The sequence below is a fragment of the Dryas octopetala genome, chromosome 5 (genome assembly GCF_963921425.1).
Source record: "Dryas octopetala chromosome 5, drDryOcto1.1, whole genome shotgun sequence".
NCBI lineage: Eukaryota > Viridiplantae > Streptophyta > Magnoliopsida > Rosales > Rosaceae > Dryas > Dryas octopetala.
This window is the reverse complement of record NC_141370.1, coordinates 9208785-9220959: the sequence shown is the minus strand read 5'-3', so window position 1 is coordinate 9220959 and position 12175 is coordinate 9208785. Positions and strand designations below refer to the sequence as shown.

The window sequence follows — 12175 nt, the reverse complement described above, 5'->3', positions numbered from 1 at the left end:
GTGGGGGGTGGGGGGCGGGGGCGGGGGGGGGGAAGGGAACAAAAATTAAAATTTTTTTTTTATTTTAATTATTTTAAAATAATTATTTTAAAAATTTTATTTTTTTAAATTTTTTTTATTCAAAAAAATTATTATTTTTTAAATTTAAGGAAAAGACGAAAATACCCCTGCTATTTTGACAGAAAAACTAACGGAGGTACTATTTTGACACAAAATAAAAGTTGAGATATTTTTTTGCAAGTTTTTAAAGTTGGGGTACTAAATTGATACAAAATAAAAGTTGAGGTACTTTTTTGCAAGTTTTTAAAGTTGGAGTACTAAATTGAAACAACATATAAAATTGAGGTACTAAATTGTAATTTACTCTTAATTTAAGTTCAATGGTATTGATTACACCACGCCCGTGGTATATTGGTCACACCGAAACATCTCTCCACCGATAAAAGCTCATTCATGAAACACGTTGGCAGGGAAAATCTGGGCCCGAACAACGAGACAGACAGAACAGTGACTGACGAGTAAGAGAGGGGATATGTGGGGTCCACACTGGGGGAAGTGGCTAAGGAGCGAAGTCGTCTCTGTCTTCTTTTCGTTTGGTTTGGATGCTTCCGGGGTGCTGCAGTTGAAACTTGAAAGCAACAATATTTGGCTTTGGCTCCATTTCTAGCAAAATATGTAATTTTTTATCTTTTTATTCGAACTTTCGAAGTAATCAAAATGAGAAAAGTTACATATTTTTTGCGAAAAAGAATTGGAGGAACTCTTCGATGGAGTCAAATATTGTTTGTTAAAGCCCTGAAAATTATCCCAACAAAAAAAAAAAAGCCCTGAAAAGTGAAAGCAGTAGAAAGTGGTTCAATTTAATATGGGAGATTTGCATTGCATCCGGTGGAGGGCTTATTAGCCATGCCAATTGCCAAGCTTTCTTTGTTTTGACCAATTGGAAACCATTCCAGCCATGCCAAGCTTTCAATTGTAATTTCTAAGTGCTTTCGAGTCATGCCAAGCTTTCAATTATAATTTCTATTCTAAGTGAATTGTATTGTATTGTCCAATCTAACTATTAAAAAAATATTGGTTTTTAAATTTTTTTTTTTTTCGAGCATTCAACGACCGCTTTTGTAATGTTGTTGCAGGTGCAATGATTAAACTATCTAATAACAAGGGTCCTTATGTCCAAAACAAAAATTCCATGATAAATGGAGCCAATCGCCGAAAAACGTAATAACTTGACTAATTTTAGATGGGCCAAGCATTTAGGTTTTTTTCTTCAACGAAAAACAGAATAATATTGAAATTTTTTGACAATTTCAAACCATCTCTAAAAATTATTGGTCTGTTTCAATCTTGAAATAGTATAAAAATAGCATTAAAATTGTTCTAACACTTTCAATCCGACCTTAGAAAATGCTGCAGGTTGGCCAGCTTCAAACCTACATTATTTTTCTTAAAGAATGTTTTATTTCTTATTAATTAAATGATGATAAGGACAATAAACTACATGATATTTTAAACCAATAATAGAGAGCAAGAAGCACATGAAACAAATTAGATGAGATGAAATGAAATCATGCACACTATAAAACTTTCAAGCATTTTTCCCAGTACGTATGCATTTCCTTTTACTAGTTGCAATATTTGGAGAGATAGATTTGAAATAGGGACATCTATCTCTTTAGAGAAAGATATGGCTACAAATTTTAAGCTATACGCCTATACTATACTTAATTTCTTGGCATACTCTTCCTGGTTCCAACCACATGGTAATTACACGCAAAAATTCACTGTCATTAAATATCATATGCGTTTACACATAAATTTGACACCTGTCGTCGAATGGATTGGTTGAAAATGGCAGAAAATTATCATAGTTATTCTATGAATTTTATTGAATATTAATTATGCAGTTTACTTGGGCGTAAAGGAAAATCAAGAGAGACTGTGCAATAAAGAAAGGATTTCGAAGACTTGACGGCTAAGGAAACCGATTTCTACTCACACAAGGACTACTCAACGCTAGGTTATGACACTCTTATAAATACATCTCTTAAAGAAGAAAAAAAAATCTCTACACAATCTTAACACAACAATCAACAAATCAATCAATTAAGCAACTCTTGCAACCAGATTCTTCAAGTTCTTCAAATAAACAATTTTCTTAGTTCTTAGGATTTTTCTTAGTCAATTTCTCTTATTTTGTAGCTCTGCTAAGAACAACTTTCTTAGTATCGATTTCACAATAATTATAGTATTTTGTTCAGTTCTCAATCAATTGTCATCGCTCTTGATTTTTCGTTTCTTTACTTGTTGCACAATTTGTTTTGTTAGAAGTTAGATTTTTTTCGGCGTAATTTCATATTTTTATTAATCTTTTCTATTACGGTATCTCGGCCAAGAATAATTAATGACACGCCCGCAAGCACCCAAAGAACGAAAATCTCTATTTGATTCGCGGTCATCCATATCTAAGCCATGACTTTTTTTCAGGATAAGAATATGTAAAATAGTTACCTGTAATTACTCAACGGTTGAGTATATTAGTAAATGAGCGGCAGTAATACTTATATTTATAACTAAGCAATAATTACAATATGCAAAAACTCAAAGTAGGAGCAAGTTATTTAATTTTTTGAGAAGTGTATTATTTTGCATAATCTTTTATTTAGACTTAACTCCCTATATGAAGTAAATCTCACTAGATTTAGATTAGATTTCATTTACTAACTCTTATCCACTGTTGGACTTCATATTCTTATACGTGGACCACAATAAAATTCTCATGCACATTACCTAGGTTCAACTCATCCCCAAGAGTCCAACGTATCAAGAGACCAATTCAAAGTCGTGTACTACCACAGGTTTGTATTACTTACTATAACTTTTCTTCATGGCATCAAATTCTTTATGCGTTTGGCTTTGTATTCAATGATTCCAAATATTTGGCCCAAAAAAATGATTCCAAATATTCATGCCTATGTCCTCAGTGCCCCTACTATTTTAATAATATATCTTGGGATTGGCAAATCATGACAACCATTATAAGGACCCATTATATACCCTTGGGGCAGGAGAGATGTTAAGCTTTCAGTCCATCGATCCATTGGGCTTTTGTTTAACTCGGTGGTTCGGCCTATTGTACTAGCATTTATCTAATTCGCCATTGGGCCAACCCATTAGTTCAGCCCATGGATTCAATTTGCAAGATTATCAATAGACGACATGCGCATAATATGATCCATTTGTATTTTGTATTCATGTTGATGTTTGAGTAATGCCAACAAAAACAGTGCCTTAATCTTATTCTACAATTTCCTCTCTATACCCTACACATTTTTAACCCATTTTTATCTTATTCTACAATTTCATCTCCTGCCGAACTCTTCCTCCTTAGTTGGCTCCCCTTTCCCCTACAACTCTACTCTCTCTCTCAAAAATTGAAAGTATCTCCAAATCTGTACTTCTCAGAAGTTTGCTTCAAGCAATACATATATATATCCCAAGATATTTTATATCTTTTAGGAGTTGCTTCTGGAAATTAACTTACTCCAGAAATTTCATAATCGTTAAAGATTTTCATATTAGTATGTATAATAAATGTGCAGTGGACATTCTTCATAAGTTTAAATTTTTCAAAAACTACTAATAAGATATATACTATATTTGTCTTCATAAGCATAATCTTATGTCTCAATAAGTAATGCTCCGTCCAAAATCACAGAGTTAAACCTTAACATAACGCGTCCACAAAGATCATTTTACACCATAGGAGGATATGGGATGAACCCCTCGGCCTAAACCCTTAAAAACGGACGGAGGAAGCACGCACCAAGCGCTACAAGAAACGATTGTTGGTTTGAAAAAAATTTCACCGAGCTCTCAGTGGCATTACCGAGCGCTCGGTATTAAGTACGAATGTGCACATGTTTGCACTTGAACGGCTTCGACTATATATATATACATACATGTAGCTTCCAATAAGGGATCCCCGGCCCTGTGGAACCCACACGAGTCGTTTTGTGTCGATCCGAGCCGTTCATTTTTTACATCTCTATTGATAGATTATCCCTGCAAAAATCAGCCAAATCGGAAACCGTTAAGATATCCAATTTTGATCAAACAAATAGACGAACTTGTAAACGGTGTCCGATTTGGCTGATTTTTTGTAAGGATGATTTATCAATGGAGATGTAAAAAATGAACAGTTCAGATCGACACACAACGACTCGTGTGGGCCCCACAAGGGAATCCCTCATTTAACACTAAATGAGGGATCCCTTATTATAAGCTACTTGCATATATAGATATATATATAATTTGTTACTATGTTGTATTTTTAAATGCGTATAGCGTTTTATTAGCAATTTTCTGAATTATATTATCTTATTCAAAAACGGTATCGATCAACCAATGTTGAATAGGTCAATACTAATAGGAACCAACGTACCTGGAGAATATAATTGCCGCGTTCTATCCATGTTGCATGTAGTGTACTTAGATTATGTTTCCTTTAAATATTTTAAGTATCAGTGTAAAAAATGCCATATATATTATAATAAAGAAAACTTGGTGTTATAGCTAGAAAAAAGAGAACTTTAGTCATCATCCAAGTTGTAGGATTAGGTGGTAAGCTTTTGTTTCCCTGTTCTTAAAGTACCACGTACACCTTCGAATATATATTATGTGTAATTAATTAATACAGGATTTCAGATGTTGCTTTTGACAAGCATAACCTTCTTGACTTAAATGCATGGATTCCACCTTTTTTTCCACAACAGCTCGAAATTTAGCTTACTCAACTCAACTATAGACCTACAATATCAACTACAACTCAGCGCCATAGGATATGATTTTGATTCTGCCGACACGTACGCCATCCAATAATCTTGTACTTGTGGAGAAATGGCTTGATTTGATTAATAATTAGTGATATACGTTAATGGATCAGTTAACGTGAAGGTACATGAGTCAAACCCTTGTTAAGAAAGTAACAAAGTCCACCAAAGACCATAAAAGGGTTCTACCTGACCTTCCTTTACATCAGAATTTAAATATCATTATTACACGGATATCTTTAATTCAAATTATATATCCTCACCTAAACAGATGGATCATGGATCATGAATTCATGATGATGATTATCGTTAATGATTGTCATTATTATTACTATTGAAAAAATTATTAATTAAGTAATGTACAAATATATCTGTACTAATTGGTAATGTACAGTTAAATTAATTAATTTCAGTCCAACAGTTAAATTATATCAAATGCATTATTTAGACGGAGACTAATTAACCTCTTTTTTTCATACTGTGATAATTATATTTACAATCAAATCTAGTTCTTATTATTATTAATTTTTAAATATCTATGATCGAGTATCTCTGCCTTCTAAGACAATGATACAGTAAGACTAAATTCTGTCATAGAACTTTAGTTTGGCGTTGTAGTAACGAACATACATGAAAAAACTGCTGCCTAGCTCCTTTTTCAAGTTTCAAAGGATTATCCAAAACCAATTTATATATCTCTGTAATTGGAAATTCATCTCAGTTGGAAGAAAATTATGGTGACTCATATTTGCTAATTATCACTATACCCCTACTCCATGATTCATCTAAAACAATGTTTGGCTTTTTACGCTCCATACATCCCATTGATGCCAATCACAAATTGACATGTGCTGACTTTATATAAAGAAATTGGTCATTAAGACGAAATGTTCAACATGTGTCAATTTATTGTAGCGAGAAATGACTATAAATAAAATCTATAAATAAAAAACTAAGTATTAATTTAAGGCCAAATTATGTTTTTGATCCTTGTAATTTGGACCAAGTTTCACTTTATTTCTTATAGTTTTAATTGTTTCACTTTTGTCCTTTTAGTTTCCTAATGATTACAATTTGAGGACACATGCATAAATTTGTCAATTTTGTTCAACGAAATAACATGTGAAGCACACATGTGAGAGTACTTTAGGCTTTTGGGTGATTTAGCTTGATTGTCACTATTGAAAATACTCCAAATCGTATAGGTCACACTATTTTTGTTGATCGATCAAATTGATGAAATTAGGCACATGTATCCTCGAAATTGTAACAATTAAGAAAATATAGGGATAAAATTGACACAATTAAAATTATACGAACCAAAGCAGAACTTGGTCCAAACTATGTGGGCTGAAAATGAAATTTGGCCTTATATATTTTTGAATTTATTTAGGAAGGTATGGAGAAACAAGAATAATTAATTAAGTGTAGATTAAGTCAATAAAAAATCTTTCTCAAACCTAACTCTGATGGGAAGGAGGAGTACGTATAGTAGTCTCAACTTGATCCAAACCCATTTAGTCGCCATGGCCGAAAGAAAAAACCCATTAATTAGTAACCAACCCCTTAAGTTCTTAACAAACTCTAGGAGTATTGACTTCCGTGTTCTCCTCGAGGGGGATACATCATACATATGCAGCCTTTTCAAGCGAAAATGCATTTCAATTGCACGATTTTCTATGAAAATTAAAAAACTAAGAATTTTGACTATATATAAGATTTTTAATAAATTTGGAATATAGAAGCTGAACAAATCAGCGGTAGTAAAAAACTACATACCTTTTATTCTAAGGTTTTTTTGACTTTAGTATCAAAATACAATATTTTTTAATTTTAACTATCAAAATGTTTATGTTATTTTACTTTATATATTAAATTTTAGTTTATATACCAACTTTAAAATACATGGTTATACCGAGCTGTGACTGTCTAACAGTTATAACTTTTTTATTAATTTGTTATTTTTTTAATATTTGCAAGGTTTAAACTTTAATGTTTAGTCTCTGAGTTATATATAGGATTTCATCCCCCAAACCTAAATAAAAAACATTAAACCCTTATAAATTTTAATTTTTATGAATGTGAAACAGTAACAACTGTATAACAAATCAATTTGTGATTTAATCCAAAATGTCTTGCTCTAGGTTAGTACTTAAATTAAAAAAAAAATTAGTGTTGTACTGTTTTGCTGAAAAACTATTCATATTTGGTATTTAATCTTAATTTTCTATTTATTCTAACTTATAAATTCCAACCGATGTGAAAAATTTTCATTTATTCATTAATTATGGGTTTATTGCATGTGGACCTCATTAATTTGCAACAAGTAAGAAATTGCCATGTTATATGCCACATCAATTATGATATATGGTGGTGCCTCTCTCTGTTGTTTGGTGAAGGCAATATATTGATATATAAAGCCCAACACCAAGAAAGGGAATCTAAAATTACAAAGATATGCCAGCCCAAACAAAGCACAATTACAATTACAGTCACAACACAACACAAAACAAAAAAACGAGACAGCAAGGGGGAAAAAACATAACAGCTTGCCCAAGGGCTCTGTTCTTCTGAGAATGGGGATCGAATCCAGGGCATTTTATTGGAAAAATTTGCGACTCAAAATATCATGTGGGGCGTTAAATTCAGTATCCAAGTATTTGGACTTGCGCAAGAGCACATAAGGATATTTTTTGTGTAAAAAGTTTGAAAAGCTTTAATTTAGAGCTCAAGTTTCTTACAAACCAGACCAACTTTAGGAAGTGGTTGTATAGGTTCACTATGAGTCGAGGCATCATAGTGACCTTAAGTGAAGAAGATTATTAAGGCTTTAAGTTAGTTTTCATTAGTTCTTAATTTGTCTGAGAGCTATGACACTTAGTGTCAAGTGTACTACATAAGTTGATTTACTTTTGAAGTGACATCAATCCATGCTTACTTTTGAAGAATTGAAGGAGGAAACCTCAAGAGACAATGACGTGGCTTGTGTTTTGGCCATTAGGGGAATAATTTAACATCGAGATCAAGGAGACTCTAGTTGAGAATTAAGGAAAATGCCAAGTTTGATCATTCAGACTCATCGTTCAATTAATGCAGATGCTTCGATTGTCTCATCACATGTGGAGGAGTTGAGTATTGGATTCGGTTGTTCCGAGCATATGTATCTCAATCAGCTTAATTTGATTTTCTTTCTATAAATTTGAAGGGTGTTTGTCATGTCTTTGATTTGAAGATAACATTTTTCGTGTTGGGTTTGGAACCCCACTTTCTTGTTTTTTAAGGCTCTTTGGGTTCAAAAATCTTTAATGAGTGAAAAAAAAGTCAACTTTCAAAATTTCTCTCCAAACCACTATGGAGGGCTCCACATTTCTCCACTAATATACAAACTCATGCAGTCCTGGGTAAGCTAGCTAACTAAAACTTGGAGTTGTGGTACCAATATGTCGAATATCATTGGGTATTCTGAAAACTCTTTTGTGCCCCCGAAGTCCGAACTACTTGGATTGGGTCCCTCTCATGTCATTGAGAGTCCCATTTCGTCACTCTCTTGACCAACACCTTGGTCAACTTTCTCTCTGAGTATTTCTTCCCTCTCTCTGCTGAACTTGTGTTGAAAAGAAGGACACTTAGAGCAGATTCCTAGCTATATGAGTGGTTGGCGGGCGCAGGTCGAAATTTTAGGTCAATGGCAGCTTGCTCTTAACATACTCGAAAGAAAATTATAAATTTATGGATAACTTAAGCTACACATTCAAATCGGATTTAATTAATATTTTTTAGTTAGTTACCTTGACAATCCTTAAATTTGAATTACCTATAATATTAGCCAAAACTGTAAAACTTTAACCATCAATTATTATATATTTCATGCATATGCATGTAATGACTCATGCTGTGGGTATCATCCAGGTTTCAAAATATTAGGTAGTAATAAAGATGATGATAATAATAATAACAACGATCGATGGTATAACAAATATGATGGTGATGATGATGATAATGATATATAGTAATAATAATACTAATGTTTATACATGGAAATGTTTCTATATTGGTGATCAAGATAGTCAATGTACTGTTTTTTCAATGTGCAAGAATATTTGTTAGGTTTCTGGCTACCCACATATATTATATATGTATGATAATATTGCTGTAGCTAGCTAAATAATTAATATTATGTGTCTCCAATATATAGACGAAAATCTTAAAACATATATTCTTGCCTGAAAACATGTACGTATATATATGCTAAGAATACACATAATAATGAAAGTGGTGATCATGCAAATCCAAGCGTTTACTTACTTAATTAGAACACATATACCTAATTTAAGTGTATATCTAACTAAGAAATCTCATTGAAAAAAGGGTCCTCAAGAAGCAGGTCAGACCAAGCCGAAGTAGATACCCCACCTCCATAGCTTGAAGTAGTAGTACTGCAAGCATCACCACCTATAATATTGTTATTATTATTGCTGGTTGGAGTGGTAATGTTTGAAGATGAAGGATTGAGATTACTCCATGGATTAGTGGGAGAATCAATAATGTCTCCTTGGCTCAGAACTGTGAACTGATGATGATTATCTGGAGGAGCTTGATTAGCCATGTCCTTGTTTGGTGATGTTTGGACGTAGGTGGAGGAGGGTATTGTTTGCAAGTCAGGTAAATGAGAGAAAGGGATTGAATCTTGTACAGCAGCTCCAAGATATTGTTGTGGGTTCTCCAACTGAGATGAAGCACAGAGTGAATTCAAAAGATTGATGGCCTCCATGTCAGTGAAGTCATTGAGATTATTGGCTGCAGGAGGAGGTTGGAGGAGATATTGCAGGTACTGAATCCTGGCCATTTGAACAGCTTCTGCTTGTAATCTCACTGCAGCATGTTCCTGATGATCCCAAGATGGGTTGTTGTTGCTGCTGCCATGGTCCATAATTAGCTCCTTCAAATTGACAAGAGCTAGAAGATGAGGCAAGCTTGAGAAGATGTCGGTTCGGGGCTGGTGGGTCATCGGATCAAAACCCATCTGAATCAGCTTTTTCTTCAGATGGGTGTTCCAGAAGTTTTTTATTTCATTGTCTGTCCGTCCGGGTAGGTGGCTTGCAATTGCTGACCATCTTGCAAAGAACCAAAGAAAAAAAGGTAAGTTACATCAAGCAACTTACATATAAAACAAGTTTTGTCAAGATAATTTTCTCTTGTGGAATAATTTGGGGTTATTAGACTATAAATTTGAATTAATTATTCATCGTGTAGACTCTTAATTATTTAGACACATAATCAAATTGATGGTCTAACGACATGACATACTAGATATTTACTAAGAGAAAATTATGCTAATTAATTAAGTTAATTTGTCAAACAATTGTGGAAATTACTTGTTGCCAAGGATGGAATGAAGATTGAGAATTGTTTGTTCTTCTTCTTGAGAAAATTTCCCTCTCTTTATATCTGGCCTAAGGTAGTTTGTCCATCTTAACCTGCAACTCTTGCCACATCTGTTTAACCCTGCAAATTATAAGAAAAAAACCATCACCCACTTGAGAGATGAGAGGGCTAGAGAGAGAGAGAGAGTGAGAGAGAGAGAGAGAGAGGTGGGTATATATACCTGCAAGTTTGGGAAGGGCTCTCCAACTTCCATGGCCGTTTTTTTGAATGTATTTCATGAGCTTCTGATCTTCTTCAGGGGTCCAAGGGCCTTTCTTGAGGCCACTCTCATCACAACAAGGAGACCTTCCCATATTTCTTTACCAAGCTTATAATGAAGAAGATAATTATTTGGATTTTGGCTCAGCTGCCTCCCTCCAATCTAACCATTAATAGCAGCTTTCTATTTATATACAGCCATGTTCGTGTTGCCTACTTGCCTCCAATCACATCGAAGGCGACTGACGTACGTGCTAGTCTCCCATTTGCTAGCAGAACAACCACACCCTTTGCCTTTTTCCTCACTAAAATGACAGATATACCCTTCTCTCTCTCTCTCTCTCTGTCTCTCTCTCTCTCTGTCACTCGCTCACTCTAACATTATATATGATTATTTTGGTTTTGACTATATTGTGTCTTGAATTTGATTAATAATTGTAAGTGGGCCATACATGTGTTTTGCATTTTGTGGTAAATGAAGGGCCCGCTCATGCAGACATATATAGCGACTAAAACAGTTTCTGATATTGGAGTTGCCACCAAAATCTGTGCACTCCTCAAGATCAACATTTTATATTCGTAGTGTGCTCAATTCACCAAAGCTTTGCTTTCATGGTGTTGTGGGCGACGACAAACTGGAAAATGTCACTTGAGCAGGTTATAACTTGATGAGCACCATTATTAATCTTGCAATTAATATTATGATCACGTGTAAGTGCGCGCATGCATGCGGTGGCTTCCTCCCTCGTTCTGTTTAATTTTATTTTGAAAAAGATAAGAGGACACATATAATTTTATATATTTACCCTATCAATGAAACATTTTAAAAAAAAAGAATTAAATGAAAAGGGTGATCACTCGCAAATTATATGATCATGTTTAGTTCTAGCTAAAGTAACATGAGATGGATGACGATGAGCAACAATTATATATATGAGAGCGTAAAGTTTGTGGGTTCAAAACTTCAATTCTTCATGTAAGCAAGAAAAAGATAATCTGACATTTTAGATAACGTATATTGTGTTCAGTGAAATCTCATATTGAAAATATGAAGGCTTTTTTAGTGGCTTATAAGGATTTGGACTACTCCTCTCATTGCCAATCAATTTTGGGATGGATGTCTAGATTACTTCATGGTATCAGAGTAGGTTATCAACGTGATGCGCCTAACGGCCACACGTGCTCTCACGTCACCCAATATAAATTGTTCACGTGTTAGGCTTAAATGACGTCACACGTGCGGGGCGTGTTGAGAGAAATCTCATATTGAAGATGTGAGGACCTTACTAGTGGCTTATAATTATTTTGGCTTTTTCTTCCATTGTGAATTAGTTTTGGAATGGATGTCTAGATTTATTCACATTGAATTATTACACTATTTTTTTTTTTAATAAATTTATCAGTTATGACATTTGGAAGATTTGGCCCCGAGACCTCAAACCTGAAAATATATATGACTACACATCAGTTATGTATGTAACTAAGATATATCTTGATCACACGTATTATCGAATGTAAACCGAACAAATAGTTGCAATTATCGTGATTCATAATAACAACACATAATCGCGAGTGCACGTCGCCTCAAATTGACAACACATTATACTTGCCTTGGTACAACCCTACAGCCAAGAAAATCCATATGCTGGAAATTTGGCAAAAAAGGTGAAAAAGATTATCATGATCAATCGATCATGTGC

At 33.9% G+C, this 12175-nt stretch overlaps 1 protein-coding gene across 1 annotated transcript; it reads right to left on the bottom strand.

Moving 5' to 3' along the window:
* Window positions 1-9083: 9083 nt before the first annotated feature.
* On the bottom strand, window positions 9084-10611 carry LOC147284065 (transcription factor MYB92-like). Its single transcript, XM_086244088.1, has 3 exons — window positions 10438-10611; window positions 10208-10337; window positions 9084-9946 (listed from the first exon to the last, which is right to left on the bottom strand). Exons 1-3 carry the CDS (start codon window positions 10568-10570, stop codon window positions 9178-9180), a joined length of 1032 nt encoding a protein of 343 aa, XP_086100214.1. The 5' UTR covers window positions 10571-10611; the 3' UTR covers window positions 9084-9177.
* Between the last annotated feature and the right edge of the window lie 1564 nt (window positions 10612-12175).